This window comes from Scyliorhinus torazame, chromosome 1 (assembly GCF_047496885.1).
Source record: "Scyliorhinus torazame isolate Kashiwa2021f chromosome 1, sScyTor2.1, whole genome shotgun sequence".
Taxonomy (NCBI): domain Eukaryota; kingdom Metazoa; phylum Chordata; class Chondrichthyes; order Carcharhiniformes; family Scyliorhinidae; genus Scyliorhinus; species Scyliorhinus torazame.
The window spans coordinates 49798758-49826408 of NC_092707.1; the positions used below are offsets into that span (position 1 = coordinate 49798758).

The following is a 27651-nucleotide window of genomic DNA, read 5'->3' on the forward strand; positions in this document are numbered from 1 at the left end:
TACAGCATGGGCACATGACAGAGCTCCTTTTGCACAGGACCAACAATAGGCCTTCAACGTCTCCTAAACCTTAATGTGTGTTAATTTAATTTCCCACACCAATCGGTCTTGTGCTTGCTATGAGTTAATGCCAGAGGAGGGCCACTGGGTCCACATTCACTAACAGCTGTCCCCACAACACAAAGATGTGCAAGGTAGGTGGATTGGACATGCTAAATTGCCCCTTTACCCAAAAATTACCCAAAAATTAATTGGGTACACTAAAGTAAAAAAAAGGAATGATCAAATGTATTTTATGTGATCTCCACAGTTAGTATAAGGTGAAGAGACTTTTATCCCATTGCTTTGAACCTTATAATTAAACATTTCACCTCACACTTCACATTGGGGTTTGACAAAGAATAACAGTGGGCGGGTTTCTCTGGTCGCCGACGCTGAAATCACGTTCGGCGATCGGCCGGAGAATCCCCGTAGGTGCTGAAATCGGGGCGGCGCCGCTTTTGTGATGCTTCAAAAATGGCGATCTTGGGCAGTACGCCATGCGCCGCCGGGACGGCCTCAGGAATTCACCTGAGGCCCTCCCCTGATGCTCCGCCCCCGGTGGGCCGAGTTCCCGACCGGTGGAACACTTGTCCTTTTTTTTTCCGTGGACCCCGTGTGGCGGCTGCATCGCCACAGGTGGGAGGGGGGGGGGCGGGGGTGGAGCCATCCCCCTGGCAAGAGGGTCTCCGTCAGGGGCTGGGGGGACTGGTGGGGGGGTGGCGAGGCTGGTTACAGCGGGACAGTTTTTGACAGGCTGGATACGCACTCGGCCGGTGCCATGTTGCATGGCGCGCCCGCTGCAGGCCACCACCGTGCGCATGTGTGGACACGGTGCCGGCAATTCTCCGGGGGGTTTAAGCGGCGCAGCTGCTAGCCCCCCGCCAGATGGAGGTTCGGTGCAGCTTTTGCGCCGTTTTTTCTGGCGTAAATACCGAGGAAAGGGGCGGGAGCAATGTCGTGTTGGGTGTTCCGATGCACAAATGATCCAACACGGCTGCAGATGGTACAACTCTGTTTTATTGTCTTAAACAATGACAACTACTAACTGCTGGCTAAGGTTCGTGCTTCACCAGCTAACCTGTGGACCCAGCCCTATCACTATCTTGGTGAGGCACTCAGCACATGGTCTATGTCTGATTGGCGCGCTGTGAGCTCTGTGCTCTGAGCTATCTCCTGGTAGAATGAGCGGGTTCCCTGTTTTATAGTGCATGTGCTCTCACTGGTGATTGGCTGCGATGTTGTGTGTGTGTTGATTGGTCCAACTACCTGTCCATCAGTGCTGATGTGGATATCATGACATCCCCCCCTTTCACAAGGATATGTGCCTACATGGTAATAAATAGAAATGTGTACTGAGTGCATCTGAGTATGTGTGTGCAATATTTACAACATGTACATGAGGCTAAACTATATACAGAGGAAGGTGTCAGGTGCAACATAGCAACGAGGTTGTACCAATAACAGAACAAATGCAATCAGCAAACGACGAGAGAGAACTTCTGGAACGACAAGGAAGAAACACGTTAACAGTACTGTAAAACAATTCAGTGAGTCCAATGTACTAACAGGCTCATAAATCAAGTCTATCAGGTGGGCGATGAATTCGGGTTGACCGTCAGGATGGCACACCAATCATCGCCCGGATCAATGCTGTGCACTGGCAGCGGCTGGTGGTTCCGACTTGGGGACATCCGGTTCTTGTGGATTACCGCAACGCGGAAGAGTTCCTTGTCTTCGGTATCGCTGGGCTGCATGCTGTCAGAATATGGCTCAGTGTATGGTGGCTGAATTGCCCGCACGTCCCTGCAAGGCTGGCGGAATTGCGGAGAGTTGGCAGGTTGAGCTGCTCGGCAGCAGGCAGCGTAGTGGCCCATCCTGCCACAGCGGAGGCATTGTCGCGCTTTGGCCGGACATTGCCACTTTAAGTGAGCGGAGTCACAGTTGCCGCATGTCGTGACGTCATGGCGTTCGTTGCGCCACCGCGCATGCACGGTGCGGTCCTGCATAGAGCGCGCCTGCGCATCACGTCCCTCTGCGTCAACGTCCCCTCTTTTGGCGCGTACAAGCGCGGGAGGCCTTGGAAAGCGCGCGAAATGGCCGGCCTCGTCCAGGCCACGGGCCGGGAGGATCTCGATCGAGTGGACCCGCTCCTCCTCGTAGGACCCCTGCCGTGCCGTTTCGGCCGCCTGGATTTGGGAGTACCGGCTGGTCGCATTCTCGTGGAGGACGCAGGTCTCAATGGCAGTCGTTAGGGTGAGGCGCTTAATTTTGAGGAGCTGCTGCCGCAGGGTGTCCGAGATAACCCAAAAAACTATCTGATCCCGTATCATGGAGTCAGAGGTGGCCTCGTCGCCGCAGGACTGCGCGAGGATACGGATGTGTGTCAAGTAAGATTGAAAAGGCTCATCCTTACCCTGCAGGCGCTGCTGGAAGAGGTACCTCCCGAAGCTCTCATTGACTTCCATGCTGAAGTGTTCCTCGAACTTGAGAAACACCGTCTTGTATTTTGTCTTGTCCTCACCTTCCGCGAATGCCAGGGAGTTGTAGATGTGGATGGTGTGTTGCCCCGCCATGGAGAGGAGGAGGGCGATCTTCCTGGTGTCCGATGCAGTCTCCCTGTCTGTGGCTTCTAGGAAGAGCTGGAAGTGCTGTTTAAACAGCTTCCAGATGACGCCAAGATTTCCAGCGATTCGGAGCGGCTGCGGCGGGCTGATGTTTTCCATGGAGCAGGATGGCGGATTTCTGAAAGGGTGCAGGAAGGTCTCACAGTCGCTGGTTAGCTTCCACTACTGGTATCATGTCGTGTTGGGTGTTCCAATGCACAAATGATCCAACATGGCTGCAGATGGTACAGCTCTGTTTTATTGTCTTAAACAATGACAACTACTAACTGCTGGCTGAGGTTCGTGCTTCACCAGCTAACCTGTGGACCCAGCCCTATCACTATCTTGGTGAGGCACTCAGCACATGGTCTATGTCTGAGTGGCGCGCTGTGAGCTCTGTGCTCTGAGCTATCTCCTGGTAGAATGAGCGGGAACTGTGGTGTTCCCTGTTTTATAGTGCGTGTGCTCTCACTGGTGATTGGCTGCGATGTTGTGTGTTTGTTGGTTGGTCCAACTACCTGTCCATCAGTGAGTGTGTGATTGCACCATGATATGTTAATATGGATATCGTGACAAGCAACAGCAGTCAATATTGTAAAGGCGAATGAAAGTGACATTGGCAACTCATCAGGCGTGGGGTAAGAAGCAGCGGGCTTTGGTTGAGCAATATCTAATGGACGCACACATCTTGAATAGTCATTGTTCAACCGTACCACCTGACTATCCTTTTAAGGTCATTTCTGCAATGCCACATTCACTTTCTTTTTTGCCATGGGTGAAATGGTGTGCTCAGCCTTTGCTTAACAGATTTTTAAGAATCACAGGGTAAGTTGCTGGCTGCTCTATTCTTTCGTAATAAGTATTTGGCAACTGAGTAAAAATTTGGTACCGGCAACAATTTTACCTGCAGAAAAGCACAAGTATCATTGAAATAAAACTGGCCTGGCAACAAAATTACAGAGGACAGTCTCAAATGACCCGTGGTTTGGCAAAACGAAAAGGAAGGACACAAATAGGACATTAAAAGACCAAGGCCGAAATTCTCTGGGCCGTTGCGATTCTCTGTTCCCGCCGGCAGCGCACTCCCACCAGTGGGTTTCCCGACGGCAGGGGTTGGCTCCAATTGGAAATCCCATTGACAAGCGGCAGGAGTATAGAATCCCACTGCCAGTAAACGGCGTGCGCCGAGAAACCAGCGGCTGGCAGCACGGAGAATCCCGCTGCAATTTTTTTTTTTTGTGTGAGAAGATATCGGATCTTTAATATGAATGAAAATTACAGATTATGACCAGTGAAGCAGCCATATGATTCCAAGGATTGAATTAAGCACAGATGACTGATGACATTCAGGGTGAAGAGGTGATCCCGAGGTCTCCAGTGAAGGATGTGTCCTTACTGTGGCGCCGGATCCCGTTGTCATTTTGCTGCAGCACCACACACTGGCCGGAGGCCATGATTGCAGCATGACATTTTTACATAGGGGTTGCCCATTCTGAAAGGGAATGTCAGGATTGAAGAGGGAATTGTGTCTCCTCCCCCGGTTTATTTAGGGGGACAGGTCTGCCCCGTGCCACCTGCCAGCCTTGCAACCTGCGCCTCATTGAACCTGAACAGGTGCCACCCTTCAGACTCGGTCAGATTCACAGCCCCCTTAGCGAGGTAGAAGTCAATACTCGGTTTATTCTCATTCAGGACGACAAAGTCCAGCCTGGAGCACTTGTTCTGCAAGGCAATCTCTGCCAGTTTAGCCAGGACCGTGCTCCCGATTCCGTGACCTCGGAACTCCTCCATAACGTAGAGATCTTCTAAGTAAACAGTCCTTCCCCTCCAGGACGCATAACTGAAGAAATACATGGCGTATCCCACGATGGTGTGTCCTCGACATGCTCGTTCTGGCGGGACTTCAGCCACAAGACATTTGTAATAGGGGCCTTCTGTAAATCCATCTCATATCAGACCTTGACCATCCGCACTATGTCCACACTGTCCCCGGGCCGGGCCTCGCGCACTCTCACCGCCATCCCCACCCCCACCATGCACCGCGCCCGGGGGCAGAGTCCCCCGCCGCAAATTTATTAAAAGACTTATATTTTTTAAAATATAAATTTAGTGTTAATTAAAGGGTAATTTAGGATGGCCAATCCACCTAACCAGCACAACTTTAGGTTGTGGGGGTGAAACCCACGCAGACATGGGAAGAATGTGCAAACTCCACATGGACAGTGACCCAGGGCTGGGATTCGAACCCGGGTCCTCATCTTCGCAGTCCCAGTGCTAACCACTGTGCCACATGCCACCCTTAAAGATTTATATTTTTAACATGAAAACATTAAACTGAATTGGGAACATTAATACATTAAAAAAAAATTTAGAGTACCCAATTCATTTTTTTCCAATTAAGGGGCAATTTTAGCGTGGCCAATCCACCTAGCCTGCACATGTTTGGGTTGTGGGGGCGAAACCCACGCAAACTCGGGAAAAATGTGCAAACTCCATATGGACAGTGACCCAGAGCCGGGATCGAACCTGGGACCTCGGCGCCGTGAGGCAGCAGGGCTAACCCACTGCGCCACCGTGCTGCCCAGAACATTAATAAATGTGACCCACTTACAAGATACTCCTTACTTTAAAATTAATATTTTTATTTCCCTAATATAGCAAGAAATAATTTTAAACAAAACTGCAATTGACATACCTTTGGGCCTGATTTTTGACTGGTGACCCAAAATGCAATTATGAAGGAGAGGAATGGTGTCCTCCCATGTAAAATAACCACTGAGGTTTCAATATATATCTAGATGAGGCACCATTTCACAATCCCAGTGCTGACTGGGGTGAATATTGCAGAACAAAAACTCACATCCTCTCATGCAGCTTAAGTTGGATAAAGGATTGACCTTGCCACGTTCATTTCAAATGTTGTTTTCCTTTTATTTAGTTACGGGATGTGGGCACAACTGGCATGCTAGTATTTATTGTCCATCCCTAACTGCCCTGAGAAGGTGGTGTGAGCTGCCTTCTTGAACTTCTGCAGTCTGTGTTCTGTAAACTGTCGTGTTGTGTTCTCTGCTCCATAGACAAACCAACACGGTTGTGGATGGTACAACTCAGTTTTATTACTAACAATATTTACAATGATAAACTGGTTACTGTGGTTCGTTCATTACCCTTGAATCTGTGGACCTATCCCTAACACTATCTTGGAGAAGCACTCAGCACATGGTGAATGTCTGAGTGGCTTGCTGTGAGCTCTGTGCCCTGAGCTGTCTCCTGCTGGAATGGCCCGGAAGTGTTGTGTTCCCCGTTTTATAGAGTGTGTGCTCTTGCCTGTGATTGGCTGTGGTGTTGTGTGTGTATTGATTGGTCCGTTGATCTGTCCATCAGTATGTATGTATGTTTGCACCATGATGTTTACCTGAATATCATGACATAAACAATACTGTAAAGGAAGAAGGAAGGGGTGGGGGTGGTGGGATGGTGTTAAGAGTTTGCGGGATTGGATTTCAATCACAATCCAAACACAAAAAGATTTAAATTGAGAAGAAATATTACAAATATATTCCTTTTAGAAAACAGCAGATGGCACTAACTTTTGATTCCCTCCCCACCCCCCCCCCCCCCTTCCGCATGGATTAAAATCAGAAATTGGTGGAGATATTTCCTTTTTCGTACTGCTACGAGCTAAAATGTGAATCAACCTCAAACCAAAAGTCTAGTTCCAATTCTTGACATTCTTGAGCTTATAATGAGAGATTTAAATAAAACCAGTACAATGCAGATCCATGTAGCGCTTAATGGCTTGATTCCTGAAATTTCTTTTTTGAAAAGAAAGCTTGAAATAAGCATACACTGTCAATAATGGAATTTTGAGAAGCGAGTAAATGTTATTTGCAGATATTTTCTGTTCACTGAAAGTTCAATCACCAGGCTCTATAGAGACTGATAAGTATTTGGTGACAGCGTTTATCAGCACTTGATGGAAAGCAATGTGCTCAATTTTACCATTGATGGCAGACACAAAACATAAGCTAATAAAGCACACTCTCCTGCACATTTAGACACACACCAAGACTGAATTGAAGTGGCCTCTTTCTCAATCCCCCTGAATTGGGCTTCACAATTACTCATTTGAAAGCTTGTTCTATATACTAGCAAAGCCAAATGGTGCAAAATGTGGAAGGAAGATAAACAAAGTCATGCCTTCAACAATGTGCAGTATCACTTAAGATTCTGAAGCACTTTGGCAAAATGGAACTTCATATAAGCCAATTATGCTTCTTGTGGGATTGTAAAAAAGAGTTTTTCAGCTAGCTTTTTTATGATAAATGTGAAGGGTGAGGAAAACAATTTCCTTCCTGTTTAGTTTAATCAGCTTCAAATGTAATTAAATCTACTGGCTACCATACAATGGCCAGGAACTTTAGTGAACAGCTGAGTGTCAGCTGAGCTGACTTGTTTGGCACAAATACCTTACCACCCACAGACTTGGCTAACTAACAGCACTCTCTCCATGACAGCAAGTCAGATCCCTTTATTCTCACAGTGGCATCATACAGAAAGCTTCATTTCACTCTCTCAAATCCAGCTACTGCTAACCACTGCGATGCCCTTTTTGTATTGAGAAGAGTCAGCAAGATCTATTTATTGCTACAGTTCTGATATCATACCTTAAGCCTTAATGTCTCCTTCAAGGATTAAAGCTCTCAGTTTTATTTCCTTTGACTGACCAAGAAATGTTACTGAACAATTCGCTTACTAGTTTTCAATTATCAGCTTTCAATTAAATAGCTAATCCGAATTAATGGGTTAACCAGACTCTGCATTTTTGTTTAATGTGATCTCCAGTGTGTAAAGGCTCATATCACTGACTGTACACTGACCTATGGATAGCAGGTTATATTTACAAATTTCTTCCTTTTAGATTGTAGTGGGTAGCACTGCGTTCTCATTCTCCCTGCTCGTTCTTTTAACAAGTAAAATAAGTGGGTTCAAATAAAAAAAGAGATTATTGCCCGTTCCACGCTGTTGCAATTTTAATTCAAATCAATCAAATCAACTTTTGTTTAACATTTTGTCAGTTCTACTATCAAATATTTATCACAGTAAAGTTACTGTACGAGTCGCCAGCAGCTTCTTACTCGTATGTTTGATCCAATACACCAGTAAGTTTTAAACAGTCTACAGGCAATTTTAACCCTACTCACCCGGCAGCTAGAATCACCCATAACAGTCACTGCTTGAAGTCCCACCGTCTTCCCACAGGTTTAGGTTTCAACTCACTCTTCTGAGTAGGCATGAGAGATGCAGACTGTGCATCTATTTTAGCCAGAGAGCTGCGTGAGGGAACACTTGTGGCTTTCCCAAAGGCGGACCAACGTTGCAGGAATTGGGAGTCGGTAAGAGTCCCAAAACGTTAAGAGGAGTGGCTGCTCTTCTCCCTCCAGGCCACACAAGAGGTGTTGGGTCACTCCTGCCCCAAGCCTTTCCCTCCCAGCCTCTTGTCAATTCACAGCCTCTTGCCACTGGCACATCGCTCCTGCCCACTGCCCAGCTGTTGCTCATTGCCAGTTTTGGGTGGGATCCAGAAAGGCCTATGCAGAGGAAATCTCGCAGCTAAAATCTCCCGGGTCTCACGCTGCTGAGGTCTGGCCAATTTGGCCCATCACTTGGATGAATATCACTTAAAATTAAAAATCAGGATTAGTTGATGCATCAACCTAATTAAAATTAAAGATGGTCAGGATTAACCACACCATGTGGTGCTTCTGGAGGAGGAAAAGGTTATTTAGTCTTTAAAAGCAAGAATGTGACTCATTAAATGACACAACATAACTTTTGTTTCATTCTATGATTTAAAGTATCGCTCTTCTAAACAACCATTTATTTTAATGCCTGATACTAAATGACCACAAATCAATATATTCCCAGAAATGAGCTAAGTGATTAAAACACAAAATTCTCCACCTCCTTTGCTTACTGACCTGTTCATAGGTTTAGCACCTTGTCTAAGTGACTGTTTCTCTTGTGCGAACCAAGGCAGTGAGAATCAGATGGAGGGGCCAGAGGCAGGTCTGCCAGATCCTGCCCTGTCCTAATCTTTATAGGAGATGATTACGATATGAAACATTCAACCGCAAAGAGTCAGAATTTTAAAAATTACTTGATCAGAGTTACAAAGCCTAAGCTCAGAATGTGGACGGGGCAAACCCATAATCCAGCTCCTTGCCTGCTCCAAAAAACAATTCAAATTGAATCCAAGTCATAGCCCCCTCAAGAGAGACATACCAGATTCAGGCATTACACATGACCTCGTGCTTATCTTAGCCAAAAGGCCGAGGAACGATGAGTCATCAATTCTTTTTAAAAGGGAATTGGAAAGCTGACTCAAAGGGAGAAATATCAAAGAGGATTGGGAGCAAGTAAGAAAGTGGGTTAGCCTAGATGGGACGGGATTCTCCATTAACTGACGCCGAAATCGGGAAAGGTGATTGGGCGGAGAATTGGTTCCGATGCCGAAATCGCAGCAGGTGCCGCTTTGACGACAAATCGCAATGCTCCAGCACCTCGACAGCACCGTCAATACGTTCCGGAACGCATGTACAGTAGACACCGTTTGCATATCATTAGCGGGCCCAACCCGGTATTCTCTGGAGCCTCCGTGATTCTCCGCCTCCGGTGGGCCAAGTTCCCAATGGCGTGGTTCACTTGTGCTGGCCCCAGCCGACGCATCAACTGTATGGGTGCGCTCAGCACAACTCTTTTTGGCTTGGGTAAATGTGTGTGGGGAGTGTAATGTGTATATGCGGCTGCAGCTTGTCGGCCTCCCGAGTGTCGATCACTGAGCCGGGGAATCGCACACCGTTTTTCATTGGAATCGATTGTGTCCCACGCGGCAGCTGTACTAGCCCTCCAACAGTAGCAGAATCGGTCCAGGGCGGCGCCAGTTTTTCTGTCGTAAAAGTCCACAGATTCTGAGTAGGCATCAACACTAGTCTTAGAAACGGAGAATCCCGCCCCTGGCCTGGCTTGAATATCCCAGGGCCCTTCATTGGAGTCACAGTTTTCTAAGATTGAACCTGGTCTGTATGCCTCAATTACATGCACTTAATTTTACCAGGCTATTGTGGAACTGAATGCTGTATTTGATCAAAGAAAAGAGATACTAAGAAAGGAGGATATATACGTATTATATAATTCTAGATATATATAATATATTATGTTTTTTTTAAATAAATTTTGAGTACTAAATTATTTTTTTCCAATTAAGGGCAATTTAGCGTGGCCAGTCCACCTAACCTGCACAGCTTTGGGTTGTGGGGGTGAAACCCACGCAGACATGGGGAGAACGTGCAAACTCCACACAGACAATGACCCAGGGCCGGGATTCGAACCCGGGTCCTCAGCGCCGTAGACAGCAATCCTAACCACTGTGCCACGTGCCGCCCTCATATATAATATATTATATAGATACATTTACAAAAGTTGTCTATTACAGTTTCGCATATGCTGATTTTTGTCTTTTGCACTATTTTCCTCTACATTATCTTTTGCAACTTGACCACAAGAGGGCATGAGAAGATTTGTAACTGCCGAATTGTGATCGTTCATTTACTAGAAACACAGAACTGCACACAACAACTCCAGGGAACCTGATGATTCAGCAGCAAAGAATTAAGTGTGAAACTGAACAAAACTGGGTAGGAATTGGTTCTCACGCCCATTTTCCAAGCAAACGCGATGACTTCTGCACTCAAAAACCCCCCAACACCAGGTTGCCTATGGACAAATTTCAGGCATCTGGGGCAGCCACCTAAAAGAAGCTTTAGGCTCCTTCCATGCGAGAATAAAGGCCCTGGCACATTTGTAGGATCCCTCTGAGAAACTGGGCCGCTCCGCTCAGGTTTTCCTGGCATGGATGTGGTCCAGAAAATAGTTTGTTGCCAATACAGCCAGCTAATTATTAAGCCAATACATTGAGCCAGGAGGAGCAGGAGTGTCAGTCTTGGCCCCACACTTGGAGCCCAGTCTTGGCTCCTGATCACTCACTGTTGTTCTGCGATCAACGTCCCTTTTCCTCCTCTTGACTTGGATGAGGCTTGCTGCTGATGTGGAAAGTGGCACCATATTAATCCATAGGGAATTTATGAGATGCCTTAGAACTGTGCATGTAACTGAACTGAGGTCCAGGACCCAATTTCGGAGGAGCCTTAGGATGTGTGGCTGTCGCTGGCTGGGCCAGCATTTATTTCCCATCCCTGAGGGCATTTAAGGGTCAGCCACATTGCTGTGGGTCTGGAGTCACATATAGGCCAGACCAAGTAAGGACAACAGACTTCCTTCCCTAAAGGACATTAGTGAACCAGATGGGTTTTTACGACAATCGATAATGGTCATTATTAGACTTGTAATTCCGGATTTTTATTGAATTCAAATTTTACCGTCTGCCATGGTGGGACTCGAACCCGGGTCCCCAGAACATTATTACCCTGGGTCTCTGAATTACTAGTCCAGTGACAATATCACTACGTCACTGTCTCCCCTTGTTACTTATGTACCAAAAAACAAACGTTTACCAAATTTCGACCTCACATTCTCTCTTTCGAAGTGAATATATTGTGTGGTAAACCATTGTTAGTGTATTATATGTATTGTGGTAAACTGATACTGTACTACATGTATTGTGGTAAACCACTGCCTGATGGCTCCGCATGTGGCTCCTCCCCTCGGGCTCGGTATAAAGGTGGCTGACCTCCGGCGCTGCCCCAGTTCGGGATCAGTGGCCAGGAGGCTTTCTGTTTAGCTTATTAAAGACACAGCTTCGTTCACTACTCGTCTTGTGTTAATTGATGGCACATCAATTTAATAAGCTAAACTTTTAAGGTGAATTCACCACTCAAGCCTGATCGCCTGGAGTTGGACCCACAAGCAGCCAACGCAACTGCGACATTCGAGCACTGACTAAGCTGCTTCGTAGCTTACCTCGGATCCTCCACCCACGACATCACCGACCTCCAAAAGCTTCAAACACTCAACACACGGGTGGCCCGCAAGTTTTCCTTCTTATCAGAGACGCCCCCTTGTATACGGAGGCAATAATGCTGCTGATGGGACAGTACGTAAAGGCAGTAAACGAGGTGTACGCCAGGCACCTCCTTGCCACGAGGCGACAACGCCCCGGAGAATCACAAGCCGAATGCCTGCGTGTCTTGCGGGTACTCGGCCGGAACTGTGCTTGCCAGGCGGTATCGGCTGTCCAACACACGGAGCTGCTGATGAGGGACGCCTATGTCGCGGGCATTAAATCCAATTACATCCGTCAGCGCTTGCTAGAAGGGGGTGCACTCGGACTCCCAGAGACAATGCAGCTCTCGAACTCGCTGGAAGTGGCTTTCCAGAACATGGGGGCATACATCTCCGACCACGCGGCACCCTCGTGGACGTTGTGGGCGCCGCCATCACCCGACTCGAGTGCGGCGCAAGCCTGTGCCGCGCAGCAGCCCGCCAACACCGGAAGCCCGAAATGCTACTTTGCGGCCAGGGTACGCACCCCAGACAACGCTGCCCTGCAGGGAACGCGATTTGCAACGGGTGTGGGAGGAAGGGCCACTTCGCCAAAGTCTGCCGAGACCGACCTGTCCCTAAAGTTCCTAGGCCCAGCAGAGCTGCCTGTTGCCTGTCGGGACCGCCCCCATCTGCCGCACCACCCGCCATGTGCGACCCGTGGGCACCGCCATCTTCGCTGCCACCCGCATGTGCGACCCGTGGGGGCCGCCATCTTCACCACCATCTTATATTCCACCCGCCACGTGCGACCCATGGGGGCCGGCATCTTTGATGCCATCCGCCACGCGCGACCCATGGGGACCGCCATTTTGGAACCACTCCACCACCTCCCGGGACCCCTGCTCACCCGGTCGTACGCTGGCCACCGCTACCTCCAACAGGCCCACCAACCACCTTCCGAAGCTAGCCTCCATCACACTCAACCAGTCACACTCAATCACTCATCATCTCACGAAATCCACAATGATTGTCTGGATCTTCCTCTTCGACTCCGGGAGCACAGACAGCTTTATCCACCCAGATACGGTAAGGTGCTGCTCCCTCCCAATTTTACCCGCGACCCAAAAGATCTCCCTGGCTTCCGGATCATATTCCGTAGAAATCCGGGGGTACTGTATCGCGATCCTTTGGGTACAGGGCGTAGAGTACACTAACTTTAGCTCTATGTCCTCACCCATCTCTGCGCTGCCCTATTACTGGGGCTCGACTTTCAGTGCCACCTCCAAAGCCTTACCTTAAAGTTCCATGGACCCCTGCCCCCCCCTCACCGTCTGTAGCCTCGCCCCACTGTAAGGTCGTCCCACCCTCGCTCTTCGCTAACCTCACCCCGGACTGTAAGCCCGTCGCCACTAGGAGCAGATGATACAGTGCCCGGTAAGACTGGGGAGAAGCACCGGATGGTCATCGACTCCAGTCAGACGATCAACCGGTACACGCAGCTCGATGCGTACCCCCTCTCCCGCATATCTGACATAGTCAATCAGATTGTGCAGTATCGAGTCTTCTCCACAGTTGACTTGAAGTCCGTGTACCACCAGCTCGCTATCCGCCCGGAGTACCGCCAACACACTGCCTTCGAGGCAGATGGCCACCTCTACCACTTCCTCAGGGTTCCCTTCGGTGTCACCAATGGGGTCTCGGTCTTCCAGCGAGAAATGGACCGAATGGTTGACCAGTACAGGCTGCAGGCCACGTTCCCGTACCTAGATAATGGCAGGATCATGACGCAAACCTCTGGCATTTCCTCCACACCGCGAAGCTCCTTAACCTCACATACAATTAGGAAAAATTCCGCACAACCCGCCTACCCATCCTTGGCTACGTTGTGGAAAACGGAGTCCTGGGGCCTGACCCCGACCGGATGCGCCCCCTCCTGGAAATTCCCCTCCCCCACTGCCCCAAGGCCCTGAAGAGATGCCTGGGTTCTTCGCTTATTATGCCCAGTGGATCCCCAATTATGCGGACAAGGCCCGCCCACTCATTAAATCCACCATTTTTCCCCTGACGGCTGAAGCCCGCCTTCCCTTCAATCGCATCAAGGCAGATATTGCCAAAGCCGCAATGCACGCTGTGGACGAGTCCATTCCGTTCCAGGTGGAGAGCGGTGCGTCGGACTTTGCCCTGGCCGTTTCCCTCAACCAGGCGGGCATGCCCGTGGCTTTCTTCTCCCGTACCCTCCATGCCTCCGAAAGTCGGCACTCCTCCGTCGAAAAGGAAGCCCAAGCCATTGTGGAAGCTGTGCGACATTGGAGGCATTACCTGGCCGGCAGGCGATTCACTCTCCTCACTGACCAACGGTCGGTTGCCTTCATGTTTAATAATACACAGCGGGGCAAGATCAAGAATGACAAGATTCTAAGGTGGAGGATCGAATTCTCCACCTACAACTACGATACCTTGTATCAACCTGGGAAGCTCACTGAGCCCCCAGATGCCCTATCCCGCGGTACATGTGACAGCACACAAGTAGACCGACGTCGGGCCCTCCACAATGACCTCTGTCACCTGGGGGGTCACCCGTTGTTTTCATTTTAACAAGGCTCACAACCTGCCTTACTCCATCGAGGAGGTCAGAACCGTGACCAGGGACTGCCAGGTCTGCGCGGAGTGCAAACTGCACTCCTATCGGCCAGACAGAGCACACCTGGTAAAGGCCTCTCGCCCCTTCGAGCGCCTCAGCATCGACTTCAATGGGCCCCCCCTCCACTGACCGTAACGTGTACTTCCTCAACGTTGTTGACGAGTACTCACGATTCCCCTTCGCCATCCCGTGCCTTGACCCTCTGCCACCGTCATCAAGGCCCTGCACAGTCTCTTCACCTTGTTCAGTTTCCCCACCTCCATCCATAGCGATCGGGGTTCCTCCTTCATGAGCGACGAGTTGCGTCAGTTCCTGCTTAGCAAGGGCAGCGCCTCAAGCAGGACGACCAACTACAACCCCCGGGGAAACGGGCAGGTGGAGAGGGAGAACGCGATGGTCTGGAAGGCCGTCATTCTGGCCCTACGATCTAGAAGTCTCCCAGTCTCCCGCTGGCAGGAGGTCCTTCCCGATGTGCTCCACTCCATCCGGTCGCTCCTGTGCACTGCCACCAATGAGACCCCTCACGAACGTATGTTTGCCTTCCCTAGGAAGTCCACCTCAGGGGTCTCGCTCCCGTCCTGGCTGACCGTCCCAGGGCCCATCCTCCTCCAGAAGCATGCGAGGAGTCATAAATCGGATACCCTCGTCGAGAAGGCCCTGCTCCTCCATGCCAACCCACAATATGCCTACGTGGCACATCATGACGGGCGGCAGGACACAGTCTCCCTCCGGGATTTGGCACCTGCAGGTTCCCCAGCGACCATCACCACCACTCCCGACCCTACACCGTTTCCCTCCACCACTACCCGGCTTCTTTGAGATTTGGCACCCCCAGGCCCACCGGTGACCATCACCACCACCCCCGACCCTACACCGTCTCCCTCCACCACTACCCGGCTACTTCAAGATTTGGCACCCGCAGGCCCACCAGCGACCATCACCACCACCCCCGCCCCTGCACCGCCCCCCCCCCCCCCCCCCCCCACCCCCTCCACCGATTCAACTACTGGGCGAAGAAGAAGACAACACGCTCCCGGACACGCAGGTCTCGACACCAGTGCACACACCACAGCCGGGACTGAGGCGATCGCGGCGGAAGATCAAAGCCCCCGACAGACTTGACCTTTAAGTCCACTTCACCCTCGCTGGACTCTTTTTTAACACGGGGTGAACGTGGTAAACCATTGTTAGTGTGTTATATGTACTGTGGTAAACTTTTACTGTACTTCATGTATTGTGGTAAACCACTGCTTGATGGCTCCGCCTGTGGCTCCTCCCCTCGGGCTCGGTATAAAGGTGGCTGACCTCTGGTACTGCCCCAGTTTGGGATCAGTGGCCAGGAGGCTTCCTGTTTAGCTTATTAAAGCCACAGTTTTGTTCACTACTCGTCTTGTGTTAATTGATAGCACATCATATTGCAACAGACAAATTGCCCAATACCTTCTCACCATAGAAATAACAAAGAACCAAGAGCACTTCTTGGCAGCCTGCCGCCTCACGAGAGGATAGTTTGTTCCACGATGGTCACCTCTGTGCCAAATATGATCTTGCTGCGGAGGAAGACAGTGGGTTGAGAAGGTGCACAATTCGATGGCCCCTGTGCAAGAGTACGTTTAGAAAATAATTCACAACCAACTGTCTCCGCACACTACACAATGTGGCTCCTGCTTGGAAGCTTGTGTTTTGGCCCTTTCCGCCTGGTTAATGGGCACTTTGTTTGCAAAAAGTGCAGAATAAGTGGAGGGAGTTGGTTTCTCCTCCAAAGTGGAATGTCAGCAGGTTACGACACGCAGCAAAAGTCGAGTAAAGCCTTGGCTCAAGAGATGGAGGATCTGTGTGGTGCAGCAACTGAGAGTATGGCGGAGTTGGGAGCATCGCCATCACCTACCCACTGCCTGTGGAGCAGTTGGAGTTTATCAAGGAGGGTGTTTCGGCAGCATCGGAAAGAGTTGGAAGAGGATTAGTCCAGTGCAATTGAGGAAGCAGTAGCCCCTCTTCGTGGGGTGGCATGGTGGCACAGTGGTTAGCATTGTTGCCTCACAGCGCGAGTGTCACAGGTTCGATTATGACCTCAGGTGACTGTGCGGAGTCTGCACGTTCTCCCCGTGTCTGCGTGGGTTTCCTACGAGTACTCCGGTTTCCTCCCACAGCCCAAAGATGTTGGGTGAATTAGCCATACTAAATTGCCCAAAGTTAGGTGGGGTTACGGGGCTAGGAGTGGGGGATTGGGCCTTGGTAGGATGCTCTATCGGAGCAAGTGCTGGCGCAGACTCAATGGGCTGAATGGCCTTCTTCTGCACTGTAGAGATTCTATGATTTTATGACTATCCTTGAGGTGGCTGCATTGGGGAAGGGACTGATGCACACCTCATTCTCGTTCCGTTCTGTGCTCTATGGGCTGTTCCCAGGAACGCACACTAAGATAAACATCAACTGCTGCTGGAGGACCATCAGGTCAGTGAAAGAAGTTATTTGCCTTGCCCAGAACTTTACATACTCACACATTTTAAGGTCCAGAACTATGTGTTGAGAGACACACTAAAGCTTGGAGCAGCTGCTGTAAAAGGCTCAGTGGAGAATGTCCAAGTCTAAGGCCCTCTTGCCATTGTATATCACGGAGATAGTGTAAATATCCATGGAAGTATGCACCAGAGAGTATTTGACATGAAATATAAATATACATTGTAAATATAATCTGTAATGTCACTTTATAAAATGTCAAATTTGAAGTGTTATTTATTGGACTATTACAGATTTTATGTAAAAGATATATTTTTGCAGCTAAAACAAATTCAGTGCTGTATCAAATCTGGTTTTCAAAGATTTGGAGAAGGGGGTCTGTTCAAACCTCTGCATATTTGGTAACCCTCCTCAGTCTTAATTTAAACGTTTTGAGATCAGTGATTCTCCCCTCCCCAATATCTGAACATTTAGATTTGTAAGAGGTGTACGGAGAGCTTTTTCCTCCCTCCTCCTCTCTTTCAAATAGGCCAGTTAAAATACCAGCCAGGAAGCAGCCAAGTTGAAAGCTGAACTGAGAGTCCCAGAGGACCATACGCTGCTGTCCTTTTTGAGAGCTGGCTGGTGGTGATTTAACCTGAGGGTCCCCACACCTCAGGCAAGGGGAAGGTTGAGACGGCGGGACCTTAATGGATAACTTCAGCCGGTACGGGAATTGAACCCGCGCTGTTGGCGTGGCTCCACATCACAAACCAGCCATCCATCTAAGATGAGTAGCTACTCTGTATCGCAATGCTTCAAAAATAACTGGTGTTGTAGTGATTGGTAGCAATGTGGCACCATAATTATTAAGTTCAGCTGGAATTGAAGGCAAATACATGCATGATGCTAAACAGGAATTTTTTATCAACATACATTGATTTCAACGGCACTGCCGAAAAACATTATCAGTTACAGCATTAACCATATAATTTTAGCTGACATACAGAAATTTTCTTATTTGTTCATGGGGTGTGGGTGTCTCTGGCTAGGCCAGCATTTAGTACCATCCCTAACTGCCCTTGACATGGTGGTGGTGAGCTGCTTTCTTGAACCGTTGCAGTTCGTGTGGTGCAGGTACACCCACAGTGCTGTTAGGGAGGGAGTTCCAGGATTGTTGACACAGTGACAGTGGGGAAAGGGTGATACAGTTCCAAGTCAGGACAGTGACTTGGGAATCTGCAGGTGGTGGTGTTCTCATGTATGTGCTGCCTTTGTCCTTTTAGGTGGTACAGGCCATAGGTTTGGAAGGTGCTGGCGAAGAAGTCTTGGCGAGTTGCTGCAGTGCATCTTGCACATGGTAGACACACTGCTGCTGCTGTGCATCGGTGGTGGGGGGGAATAAATGTTTGAAGTGGTGGTTAATTGCTTTAAAAGGCAATTAACTACACTGCAATTTTACCCAAAACACAGTGACAATTGAACATGTGTGTGCAGGGATTGTACAACAAGCAATTTCTGCATGGGTGAGGTAGAACTATAAAAATGTTAACCCAAAGCCAGTTAGTTCCCAGAGATGTGTGAGCACATGTTTACAGATGATGATCCATCAGTGGCCTATTTTGCAGGCTGGAGGTGTTCCGCTCTAACTGGCGCCGATTGGCATCACCTGAGAGCCAGTTTTCAACTAACCATGCACATGCATTGACTCTTCTATGTGGACATTGGACATTTTTGACCTCTTTTCCACAGAAAGACGCTGGGAAGTATTTAAATGTTGTTTTTTTCACTCACAGCTTTCTCACTCAATTTAGTTTAGCAAAATAAACCATTAATATTCGAATCGGCTTGCCATCAAAGTGGCTGCCTCAAAGAACAAACAAAGTGACTATTTAGACTGCCTCACCAATGATAAACACCCCACATTTCTGTTGGGAGGTCCTGTCCCCAGATACTCAGCAGACCAGGAGCCATAAGTATAAGATATGAATGCTAATGAATCCAATAGGGAATTCAGGAGAAATAACCTGGTATGTGGAGCTCGATATCACAGAGGATGGTTGAGGCGACCATCATAAATGCCTGCAAGGGGAAGCTAAATAAACAGATAAGGGAAAATGGAATAGGAGGATATGGAGGTGGGGGTTAGAGGAAGCTGGTTGGGACAAAGCTTGTGGAGGATAAACCCTAGCTTTGACCTGTCGGGATGAATAAGCTGATACTGTAAATATCCTGTGACACTCTGCAATCCTCTCAGTTTGTGAGTGATGCACGATCAATGACCACTAAAGCGAGGTTGTAGTCCAACTGACAGCTTTAATAAACTAGATGTTTCCCCCAGCAGCTCAGGTACAGAATGAGGGCTGCTGGGGCGGCACGGGTTCTTATACCCCGCCTATCAGGGCGGAGCTATTATACACTCTGGCCGATAGCAAGCATACAGGTTCTACCAATGGTACTTTAGCCCCGCAGGTACCGTAATACCTATAATACCACAGTGAGCAAAGGGAGATTAAAACAGGGACAGAAAGCTAAGGTCAAGTTTTCGATCAGATGCAGAAGATTAGAATGTAGGAGGATGGTAAGAAGGCATACATGTTTATTAGCTGCCAGAAGAGATGATAACTTGGTAAGGGAGTTGATGTGAGGTTTGGTCGGTGGGGACGGGCAGGATGTATGTGGTGAAATATCATTGGACATTTAGACTATTTCTTCTCACACTAAGCAAAATCAATCTGTTCAACACATACACTCTCACATTACGCAAAACAGAAAAGGGAAATCATGAGACATTCCAGCAAAATCACATCTGAACAGTTTTCTCACCTTTCAGATAGAGGGCGAGATCTTCCGGCTGTACACAACGGCGGGATGTTCCGGTCCCTCCGACGGTGCACCCGCTCCGCGGTTTCCCAGCGACATGGGGTGGATTCAATGGAAAATCCCATCGACATCAGTGGGACCAGAAGATGCCGCCGCCGTTGGCCAATGCAGGCTGCCTCCCGCCGCTGGGAAACAGGCCGTGGGGGAGGCCAGAGAATCTCACCCAGATGTATCTCAATCGTCCGTTTGCTTCAAAGTTTCATATAAACAAGGTTTTATTTTATCAGCCTGGAGCACATCAAGAAATTTGAGCTGGACTCGAATAATTTCAGCATGTGTTTGTAACAGAAACCAATGGGTGTTGCCTGAGAAATATTTTCTATCAGCAACAATATATCCTGACACTGACGTCAACATGGGACAGTGAATGATAAAAGAGGAGGAAGATCATGACGTTGAGAAGGAAAAGGGAGAAGGAGGAATGGAACTTTTTCTTTCATTGATTTTGTGGTTGATGAGGGTGAGGAGAAGGATGATGAGAGAGAGGTCATTGATGAGGCGTCACGGTAGCACAGTGGTTAGCTCTATTGCTTGGCAGCGCCAGGGTCCCGGGTTCGATTCCCGTCTTCGGTCACTGTCTGTGCGGAGTCTGCATGCACGTTCTCCCCGTATCGGCGTGGGTTTCATCCGGGTGCTCCGGTTTCCTCCCATAAGCCCGAAAGATCTGCTGTTAGGTGATTTAGACATTCTGAATTCTCCCTTTGTATACCCTAACAGGTGCCGGAATGTGGTGACTAGCAGCTTTTAAAAAAAAAATTTTTTTTGAGTACCCAATTCATTTTTTCCAATTAAGGGGCAATTTAGCGTGGCCAATCCATCTATTCTGCATATCTTTGGGTTGTGGGGGCGGAACCCACACAAACACAGGGAGAATATGCAAACTCCACACGGACAGTGATCCAGAGCCGGGATCGAACCTGGAATCTCGGCGCCGTGAGGCAGCAGTGCTAACCATTGCGCCACCGTGCTGCCCTCTGGCTTTTCACAGTAACTTCACTGCAGTGTTAATATAAGTCTACTTGTGACACTAATGAAGATTATTAATGCTGGAGTGGTCAATTCCCCCCTATCCTGTGTATTACTCATTGGCCGTGCAGCTCCAGAACATGGTTATAATGATCAGCCTTTACTTGGTGTCTCTTGCGGAACTCTTTCAATTAGGTTCTGTGACCAAAGTTTTATTGTTGTTTAGTGAAGGAAGGTTACAGAACATCAGGGGTTTGCATCTGGCCCCGTGTCAAAGTAAAATCAAAATGACTATCTCTTTAAAATGCTTGCTGTTTTGAAGAGTAAATCGATTACTGGTTTTAAACCTTTTATGAAATGGCAGGGTTTGAGTATAAGAACGTACTTCAACTAGTGGAATAATTTGATTAGTGCAATGAAAACAAAAGTTACAATAATCAGAATGCATCAAAATGTTATGTCATCTACTCACTATATTGTATACAATGGGCCGGATTCTCTGCCGGCGGGATGCTCCGTTTTGCCGGCAGCCGGGCGAGGGGCTGCTCCACAATGGGAAACCCCATTGACCGGCCGGCGTAACGCCGGCGGGGTGAAATAGAAATGTGGAGTAGTGGGGCAGAGAATCCAGCCTAATATCGCAACCCAGAAAACACCAAGATCACAACATACTAAAAAGTAAAAAAAACTGATACAAAATTGACACTTTACCAACTTTGCTGAGACTCAATTATTTCTGGGCCAGAAACCGGATCAGTTTAGTCCATATGGTTCAGTATTAAACTATGCGGTGCATTTATAAAGTCAGTCAGCAAGAGTGTCAGATGTTAAGATACATTTGTAAAATAAGGTGAGTATGAAACTTAAATCTAAACTGGTTGTGAATTTGTTTTGAAAATTTGAAGTTTGAACAAGGCATGATAGTGTATATGAGTAATTCCTGTCACAGTTGTAGTTAACAGTTAGCAAAAAGTAATTTACTGTTAAATTAATATGTTGTGAACAGATCCCTGGTTGGGTGGAGGAAGTGTCTTCACTCAGTTAGCAGAGAGTAGATCACGTTATATATGCCTGTTGCCGTTGCCAAGTGATGATCTGAAGAACATGAATTACATTGGTCCTAATATCAACAGCAGACGATTTGTTTTCGGACTGGTGCTGGCCAAATTGATGGCTTAGCCCATGGGCAGGAGGATAGGCTGGTGACATAATTCTGCAGTCACGGATCTTTGGGCGATTGCTGTTTTTGATTTAAATATGTTAATATATTAATAAACAAAACATCACAAAAATTTGCCCGGTAAAATGACAGTGGCTGCACATGTGGCGGCACGGTGGAACCGTGGTTAGCACTGCTGCCTCATAGAGCCAGGGACCAACTTTCGATTCCAGTCTTCGGTGACTGCGTGGAGTTTGAACTTTCTCCTCGTGTCTGCGTGGGTTTCCTCCGGGTGCTCCGATTTCCTCCCACAGTCCAAGGATGTGCAGGTTAGGTGGCTTGGCTGAGCTAACTTGCCCCTTAGTGTCCGAGGATGTACAGGTTAGATGGATTGGTCATGACAATGTGCAGCGTTACAGGGATGGGGTGGGGGAGTGGACCAGGGGGTAGTGCTCTTTTGGAGGGTCAGTGCAGACTCAATGGGCCAAAAGGCCTCCTTCTGCACTGCAGGGATTTGATGGATTCGGTGGGTAGTGCTGTGTTTTACACGTCTGGGGCGAGATTCTCCGACCTCCCGCCAGGTCGGAGAATCGCCGGGGGCTGGCGTGAATCCCGCCCCCGCCGGTTGCCGAATTCTCCGGCACCGGATATTCGGCGGGGGCAGGAATCGCGCCGCGCCGGTTGGCGGGCCCGCCCCCGCGATTGTCCAGCCCGGATGGGCCAAAGTCCAGCCGTTAAAATGCCTGTCCCGCCGGCGTAGATTAAACCACCTACCTTACCGGCGGGACAAGGCGGCGCAGGCGGGCTCCGGGGTCCTGGGGGGGCGCGGGGCGATCTGGCCCCGGGGGGTGCCCCCACGGTGGCCTGGCCCGCGATCGGGGCCCACTGATCCGCGGGCGGGCCTGTGCTGTGGGGGCACTCTTTCCCTTCTGCCTCCGCCACGGTCTCCACCATGGCGGAGGCAGAAGAAACTCCCTCCAATGCGCATGCGTGGGAATGCCGTCAGCGGCCGCTAACGCTCCCGCACATGCGCCGCCCGGAGATGTCATTTCCGCGCCAGCTGGAGGGCCACCAAAGGCCTTTTCTGCCAGCTGGCGGGGCGGAAATTCGTCCGGCGCCGACCTAGCCCCTTAAGGTTGGGGCTCGGCCCCCAAAGATGCGGAGCATTCCGCACCTTTGGGGCGGCGCGATGCCCCACTGATTTGCGCCGTTTTGGGCGCCAGTCGGTGGACATCGCGCCGTTTCCGGAGAAGTTCGCCCCTGATCGTTTATCTCTCTTCTCAACTCTCTCATTATTACTGCCAGTGGGTAATGGGGAAAGTTGCTACCAATGGCAGTCATCAATGCATGAATGTCTTTTAGTTCCTAGATAAGCAATGGGTATCTTCCTAATCATTCGTTCATTCATCTATTTGAAATGGAAATAGGAAATCCAAAGATTATGGGGCGGGATTCTCCAATAATGAGGCTATGTCCCCACTACCGTGAAAAAATTCATGCAAATCACTCTGGACTTAGCTGGAGAAAGTCCAGGGTGATTCTCCGATTTGCAGGGGGTTACCAGGGCCCCGGAGTAGTCCTCGCAGCTCTGGTTGCCGATATGGGGCCCTGCACTTCCGGTCGGGGGTCCGCACATGCGCACAGCGGCGGCCGCCCCACGCGACATGGCCATCCCACACTGTGTACTGGCACCGAAAACATAGGCGCCCCCCAGATCGCGCGCGCCCACAATCGGTGGCCCCGATCGGTAGCCTGGCGGACCTGGAGGCCCCCCCCGCCGGTGAATGATCCCCCCGTCCCCCACCAGGGTGGTTGCGGACTGAGTCCGCAGCCGCCACGTCGAGTTCCCGGTGGAACCATGAGAGAACCATGCCGTCGGGAACTCGGCCAGCTGCACTTTCAATGGCCCCTGACCGGCGCCACGTCGACCACATGTGCGCGATTGGCAGGATAGGTGTCGGACCCGATCTCGGGTTTGATACCCATTCTCCGCCCCTGCACCGATCGCTATTTCGGCATGGAGGCTCGGAGAATCCCGCCCATGTATGGGAATGTATGCAATGATCAAAGTGAAAGGTATTACCTTTGTCACTAATTATTGTCATCAAGAGCTCCCAGATCAAATAGAACATAGCCCCATGTACAGATTAAAACACTCTCTGATTTGTGCAACAATCTCATCCTCTGAATTGTCCATAACTGTGCCAATGTACATTTTTGTCACTTCCTAATTAACCACCATTACATGCTTTTTGAATGATTGACGTGTCTTGCATAAAGCATTATTGAACTTAGTGAGATTTTATACTGAGGATTGATGCCCACGAGGAATGGAGTCAAAATGAACAAATTTGCGTCACGTGAGACTGGGCATACAGGCAGAATGAGGAGACAAATAATTTGCCAAGATCATGAAGGTGATTCTGATGAACCGATGTACAGCAAGTGGGTAAAATAGTCTCTCGGCTAAATACCGGAAACAAAAATCATCAAAACAGAATTTGACTTGTTTCAGGTTCTCCATAAAATCACCAGAAAATAATTAGCTATATCTTTAATAAATCAAACTAAACTAACCATTGATTCTTTACAAGCCGGATTGTTCGGATTGGATGTAAGGCTAAAATATGTGACGACCGTGAAGAATGGTAACTTGTAACTTATACTTGCCATTGTTAGTCGATGTGTATCCAAGGTCAACTGATCCAGGATAAGGAATGTCAGCACGCGGTGGGCCTGCAGGTCCAGGTGGTCCTGGGGGACCGGGGGGACCTGGTAAACCTCTCCCGCCAGGAAGACCTGCTGCTCCAGTCGGACCCAGAAGTCCTGGCGGACCTGACAAATCAACACAATAAACTGCATCAGGTGGATAACTTCAAAGGGCTAGCTCAATATTCCATTTTAACTTTTGATAACTGATGGCAAACTCCATGCACATTAGAAGCACCAACAATTTGGGGAGCAAGCATCAACATTTCTGAATGTTGTGCTGTTGAATGCACATAGTAACCAGTGAACAGATATTAAATTCGACACACAGTTCGACCATTTATTTAACTTGCATCATAAGGTACAACCCCAGCAACCCTAACTTGGAAAAATATCTAACTGCTGTTCATCATATCTTCTCAGGAAGATACAAACTGTTTCCTATAATTGCAGAAACTGAAACCTCTTGCACAAAGTCAACACAACCAATGCAGATCTTCCTGCTCATTCACAGTCATTTGTTGTCTATCAAACTACGCTATGTAGAAATTAGCTGCCATGTTTGCTTACAGCACAACAGTAGTTTATTTTTGTATGTCCTAAGGACACCACAGGAAGCTATATAAATTTCTTCCTCATGATATAATGGGAGAAAGGTCTAAAATGAGAATAAATTTGAAGCACGTGAAGATGAACAAGAGTTCTATACATGGGACCCCTGAAACTTTGCCCTTGCCCTCCTAATCACCTGCGGTGACTACAGACAGAGAGCAGCGTCACTCCAAAATGGTGTAAACCATTATAAGCCAGCTATTTTTTCTGGGGATTCTGCCAATCGCCCGCTGAAGTTGCAGCAGCAAATTGGGAGAATGCCCATAGTAGTTCAAGGCCAGTTTGTGCATGACTTTAGGACGTAATTATTCTTCAGGCATTCAAACAATTCTTGTTTCTCATTTCACCAGCTAACACTTCAAATGTTGCACTCTGTCAGCGGGCATTCAGCCCTATGAAGGACGATTTTCCAAGTGCTCACACATCTAACATCCTCCAGATCTGATGAGCAGGTTCGTCCGGCAAGATGGATCTCTTTAATAGTAACATATAATGTTCTTCAATTACACTCATGTAGTGTACTTCATCTTTAGGATAATTGCAATAAAGAATGGTCCTTTCTATTCACTGATGCCAGTGAAAAAGTCAGCATGCGAAACAATTTCTCCAATATTAAGGTGCTGCTAGCCAATTGAACCTTTATTACTGATGGGTATACATTACAGGCAGCAAATTATACTTATCACAGCAGGAAGTTTTTAACGCTATAGTAAAGGGTCAAAGTGGCATAAATTTCTAAAAGGAAAAGAAACATGGAAAATCATTTAACACTTATTAAAATTCATCTTCCTTGACTGGCATAAATCCATTACACCTGTTAAAACAAAATATTTATATAGGTATAATTTTTCAATTCAGCAGGATGAATGATCTAATTGAAACTACTTACATCTGCAACACTATATTAAATAAGCAATGGATTCCATTCAAGTTCTCTCACATCAAAGCAGCAGGGGCCACCAGATAGTCTCATTTTTTTGACTGTCAGGCAGCTGCTGATGGAGACGTGACTATTGGGAAACTGTTTTTATTTTTGTGTTATTGCAGCTGTTGGAGGTGTCACAATATCTGGCTCAAATCTTTCGGATCTAGTCCCCACTGTCAACATGATCTGAAACCCTTGCTCTACATAGCCTTTTGGGGTCAGTGACCATATCACAAGAGCAGATGCCCCATTTTAAATAAACAGCGGCAGTAATTAAGCAAAGGAAGGGAGTCTTATGTTGCTTTTATTGAGTACATCTGAAAAGTACCATCTATCCCAGACGAACACATTTGTATTAATAACATAATTCTCTGGGGTCAAAAGTAACTCGACAATGAAAACAATACATGGCACAAGTATAAAGAAAGATTTTGCTTCCCTGCAGTTCATTCGAATGAAGTCCAATGAAGCATTATCAGGGAGAGTTGGATTACAGTAATGCTGGATCATTGGATCCAGTCCAATGATGCTCAGAGCATGGCTTCTATAACAGAGGCTGAAAATGTGAGCAACTTCCATCAGTAGTGTAATGTTTACATTACTTAGCATGATTCATGTTCATTCCCAATTTCTAAGCTCTCACCCACAAATAGCAGCTCTTATTGGAGAGCTTGTTCTCTTTACACTCAGAACCTTAACTGTACATCTTTAGCATGTGAGGCACAGTATGACTTAGGACATGATATTGTAAATTCACAACAGGAGCAAGATTTTAATTTAAAAAATAAATAATTTAGAGTACCCAATTAAAGGGCAATTTGGCGTGGCCAATCCACCTAGCCTGCACATCCTTGGGTTGTGGGGGGTGAGACCCACGCAGACATGGGGAGAATGTACAAACTCCACACGGATAGTGACCCAGGGCCAGGATCGAACCCGGGTCCTCAGCGCCGTGAGGCAGCAGTGCCAGCCCTGTGCCATCGTGCTGCCCTGCAATACCTTAATTTCTTAAGAACATTGATAATATTGCGCAAAATTCTCTGCCTCATGACTACGCCAACGCAAATCGCGATCAGGCAGAGAATCGAGCATCTAGCTAAAATTGCGGTTTGCGGCCAGCGCCGATTCAGGCACCTTGGGGGCGATTCTCCGAGCCCCGTGCCGGGCCGGAGAATTGCCGCAACCGCACCACGACACCCCGACGCCGGTGCGCGATTCTCTGAGGTGAGGAGAATCGGCGCCATTTGTGCCAGCTCATTTGACGCGGCGTCGGTCGCGGGCCGTTGCAATCGGCGGGGCCACCGATTCTCCGCCCCGGATGGGCCGAGCGGCCGCGCGGATACGACAGAGTCCTGCCGGCGCCGTTCACCCCTGGTCGCTGCCGGCGGGAACTCTGCGCGAAGGGCTGGGGGGGGGGGGGGGCTCTTGTGGGCGGAGAAAAGCGCTCCTTCACCGGTGGGGGCCTCCGATGCGGTCTGGCCCGCAATTGGGGCCCACCGATCGGCGGGCCGGCCTCTCCGCCGCCGGGCCTACTTTGTTGCGCGGCCGGCCCCTGAACACTGACGCCATGCATGCGCAGGTTGGCGCGGCGCCCATTTGCCGCCGGAAAGGGAGGCTGGAGCGGCGTGAACTGCTCCAGCACCATGCTGGCCCCCTGTGGAGGACAGAA

The 27651-nt window shown here is 48.8% G+C and overlaps 1 protein-coding gene and 2 pseudogenes across 3 annotated transcripts in view; 1 reads left to right on the forward strand and 2 right to left on the reverse strand.

Moving 5' to 3' along the window:
• Positions 1-27651, reverse strand: part of emid1 (EMI domain containing 1) — a 531354-nt gene that overhangs the window by 65389 nt on the left and 438314 nt on the right. For all 3 annotated transcript variants that reach the window (XM_072491083.1, XM_072491261.1, XM_072491172.1), the window contains exon 8: positions 24407-24571. In XM_072491083.1, coding sequence (XP_072347184.1) covers positions 24407-24571 — 165 coding nt within the window. The remainder of the gene's footprint in view (positions 1-24406; positions 24572-27651) is intronic.
• The window catches only part of LOC140403603 (tubulin alpha-1C chain-like), a 108031-nt pseudogene that overhangs the window by 3878 nt on the left and 76502 nt on the right, over positions 1-27651 (forward strand).
• Positions 3872-4690, reverse strand: LOC140403553 (thialysine N-epsilon-acetyltransferase pseudogene; annotated as a pseudogene).